This window comes from Gossypium hirsutum, chromosome A09 (genome assembly GCF_007990345.1).
Source record: "Gossypium hirsutum isolate 1008001.06 chromosome A09, Gossypium_hirsutum_v2.1, whole genome shotgun sequence".
NCBI classification, from domain to species: Eukaryota; Viridiplantae; Streptophyta; class Magnoliopsida; order Malvales; family Malvaceae; genus Gossypium; species Gossypium hirsutum.
The window spans coordinates 2139188-2143151 of NC_053432.1; the positions used below are offsets into that span (position 1 = coordinate 2139188).

At 31.6% G+C, this 3964-nt stretch overlaps 1 protein-coding gene across 1 annotated transcript in view; it reads right to left on the reverse strand.

The window, feature by feature from the left end:
* Positions 1–2908: 2908 nt before the first annotated feature.
* Positions 2909–3964, reverse strand: part of LOC107888466 (terpene synthase 10) — a 14726-nt gene continuing 13670 nt past the window's right edge. The window contains exon 9 of the mRNA XM_041077605.1: positions 2909–3381. Coding sequence (XP_040933539.1) covers positions 3093–3381 — 289 coding nt within the window. The 3' untranslated portion in view covers positions 2909–3092. The remainder of the gene's footprint in view (positions 3382–3964) is intronic.

Sequence of the window (3964 nt, forward strand, 5' to 3'; positions counted from 1 at the left end):
TGTATTTATAGGCTTTGGAATGCCTAGAAGCCCTCAAAAATTTCCTTTTCCGAATTTGACTTAACTTGGGCTCGGCAGGGACACGCCCGTGTGCCACGCCCGTGTGACATGATTGCCAGGCCGTGTTCGATCCGTTAAATTGCACACAGTCGTGTGGGTCAATGGCCAGGCCATGTGAATTGTGAAAGCCTTGGTTGACACCCTCGAAAGACACGAGAGTGTGAGCTACCCGTGTGGCAAGGCTTAGGCCGTGTCATCTTCTCGATTTGGTTTGTTTTGTCCCTTTTTGGCTCATTTTTGGCTCATTTCGCTCTCCTATGCTCTCCTAAGTGTAAAGCATGGAATTAAAGCATTAGGAGCATCTAATTCACCAATTCTAGTGAGAAATCATCCATAAAATGCATTAAACATGGGGTAAAAATATGTATAATTTACGGTTTATCATTACTTATCGAATTACCAACCTTTTTCAAATCAATGAACGTCTTACTAATATGAATACATTGTATACGAAAGCCCAAAGGCTGCATAGAAGCACATAAGTGCTAAACGGAAACCCGTAAGGGTTAAACAGAAGCTTATAATAGCTGAACGGAAACCCATAAGGGTTAAATTGAAGCTCAAAGAGCTGAACTAAAACCTAAAAGGGTTAAATTGAGACTCATATGAGTTAATTGAAACTCATGAGAGCTAAACAGAAAGTAAACACGAGATTTCGCAACAAATGGTGAACCTTAGTTTACTTGGATAATTTATCGTCAATTCCTCTTTTACACTGAATGATTGTACTTAATCCTGCGTCCCGTTCACTTCGAACACTTGATTCAATTTCATAAATTTAATAATAATTTTATTTTCAACAAATGTTACAAATAAATAAAAAATACCATTCATCAATTAACATATAACATTAAAATTTAACCATACGAACTTACCTGAGCTAAATTGTAAGTTTGTAGTAGTTAGGAACTGTTCTGTTAATTTTCCTTTTTCTCGTTGATCTATAGACTCTTGATCTAAAATATAAAATTATTCATTCATTACCATATATTTCAATTTCAATTCACTTCACAATTAATACCCTCAATTTTCAACATTACACAATTACCCAAACTTTTATATTTTTTTACAATTTAGTCCCTCACCAATTATCCAGTCAATTGAGCTAATTTTTTATCAATTAAAATTTATCTAATTATTCTATGCTATCTTACAGCCTTTGATATATAGAAATTTAATAGAAAACCCTACTTCTTAAATTATTCACAATTTAATCCTAAAATCAATTTCTATTGAAATCACTTGATAAAATCATCATATAACAAAATTAAAGCTTCAAATCCATGTTAATTCATCATAAAAATTCAGCATTCATCAATGGTAGCTTTCTAAATTATCCATGAAATCAAAAACTAATGCAATAGATAGTTGGACCTAATTGTAAAAGTCTCAAAAACATAAAAATTACAAGAAATAAACAAGAATTGAACTCACATGGAGTAGAAATATGAAAAAACAGCTTTAGAAGCTCTTCTATGGCTGTTTTTGGCTGAAGATTGATGAAGAAATGTCTAGAAAATCATTTAATTGTTGTTTTATTTGTTTAATTTTACAAAATTTCCAATTTTACCCTTGTTTCACCTAATTTTCATGATTTTTCTCTGCTTATGCCGCCCAAGCCATCCTCTTTGGCTTATTTACCCTTCAAGTCCTCCTTCATTTAACATTTAGGCTATTTAATCGCTTTAGTAAGTTTTGCAGCTTTTTCAATTTAGTCCTTTTTAATTAATTAACTATCAAAACGATAAAATTTTCTAACGAAACTTTACTACTAACTTAGTAACACTCTGTAAATATTTATAAAATATTTACAGCTCGGTTTATGAAATCGAGGTATTGATACTTTATTTTCAAAACCATTTTACCTAATATATCTTTCTAAAACTCAAATCATCATTTCAAAAGTCTTCCTAAATCACATTTGACTCATAATTAATCAATAATAAAATTTTAAAACTCACTCGTTAGATTTAGTGGTCTCGAACCACTGTTTTCGACACTAATAAAATTTAGACTGTTACATTAAGAAGTACCGATTTGGATTATCAACTACCAAGAAAGGCTTTAATGGCATTGGAGGAGGATGTGAGATACCAGGCGGCGGTGGGAGGAGAAGGGAGATCTGGAAATCGTGTCTGACAAAAGGAAAATGAGAGTCATTAGGCAGCGAAAGGACGAAAAGAAGGGTATGGAAACGATAATTGAAAAAGGGATAGTATCATCAATGAGAAAATATTGGGAATTGAATCGAGTAATTAATTCTTTTAGGGAGAGGAAGAGATTTTTCTCATGTTGAATGCCTGGTGGTTTTAGGAAAGTTTATTTAGGTTTTGGGTTAAGTTAAGAAAAGTTTATGTTAATTGCAATAGGCCTAGTTTCTTTTTTATTGTAGGTTTAGTTTACCTTTTTTGTGTTTTTGTACAAACTGTTGGCCAAGGCCCATTCTTTAATGCAAAGTCCCAAATTTTATTCAATAGAAGATGTCTGATTTTTCAAATGGTTCTGCTAAAGTCCTCATCGTTTAAGATTTCAACTGAATGATTTTTTTATCATTCTCAAACTCTTAAAGAATTTTAATTTAAAAAATCAAACACAGAATTAAAACCAAGACTCTTCAGAGGGGTGAGAAGCCGACTTCCTCTAAATAGAATTTTTTTTTAATTTTCAAAAAGTTACAAATTAATATTAATAATAAAATTTGACTTGAATTACTATGTTAAAATGGTTTGAGTTCTTCGTTTTTCACATTAGCAAGTTTAAATCAATTTGACATTTCAAAATTTATATTTTCTTTAATAATTGAAACTTGAAAATTTGGAATAAAGAATTTTAATGAAAATCTAGAATATAAAAGAATAGCTAAAAATAGATATTTCAAGGTTAACTAATAGCAAATATAAAGAGTTACTAAAAAGAAAAAACAAACATGTCATAAGTTTCAACAACCAAATACTTTAATACATTATGTTTTGAAACTTATGTTAGTTAAGACAACACGTCTTTTACATGAAAAGTACCAAACATGTACTCAATCATTTTGGCAATGGAACTGATTGAATAAATAATCGTAATGCTCTCTCTTTAGGCTCACCATCTTCAATACCATGACCGTCATCGTTCTGGTATACCAACATGGATACTCTCGCAAGGTTCATAGCAGTCTCAAAAAACATTCGAGACGAAAGAGACTTGGCGGCCATTTGATCTTTGTTCATGTTTTTCCATGCCGCATCAATCAATTTCTTTATGTGCTCACGAGCTTCTTCTTCAGATCCTCCAGTTTCATGCATGTAACATTGGATTGATTTTGATATATCACCTCTTTTTTATTTCATACTGGTTCAAAAAAAAAAAACTAGTTAAGCATATCATTATTAGACTAATTAACATGGTATGATGATTAGTATATATTGCTTACTGATGATGTTGCTAGATCGTTTGCTAATCTTAGAACTGTGGATGACCAACGAATTATATTGGGAGGATATGCCTCAAAGGTCTTCAATCCCTCCTTTGTTACATGATTTGTTTCCAAATAAGCATGACCAAGTAGTACAGGAGCCGATATTGAAATCCAGGCATTTTCAATGTATTCTTGTAAGTTTGGCTTATATCCAATGTAAAACCATCTTGCCTCCAACATATAAGATTTACAAAGATTTGCCCACTAAAAAAATATTATTGAACCATGAATAACTACAATTAGATAGTGTTCATAATAAATATTGAAAAAGAAGATGAAGAAAATTCTGGAGATTGGTTCAGTACCAGATTTTAAGGAAGGGAAGGACATCAATTCCTTGTTCCTTAAGAGTATGAAAAGCCATATCATTTATCGAATTGTGAAGAGCATGGAAACATAACTTCATATAGTTTGGAAGCTTCTGTATTGCATTGATATCAT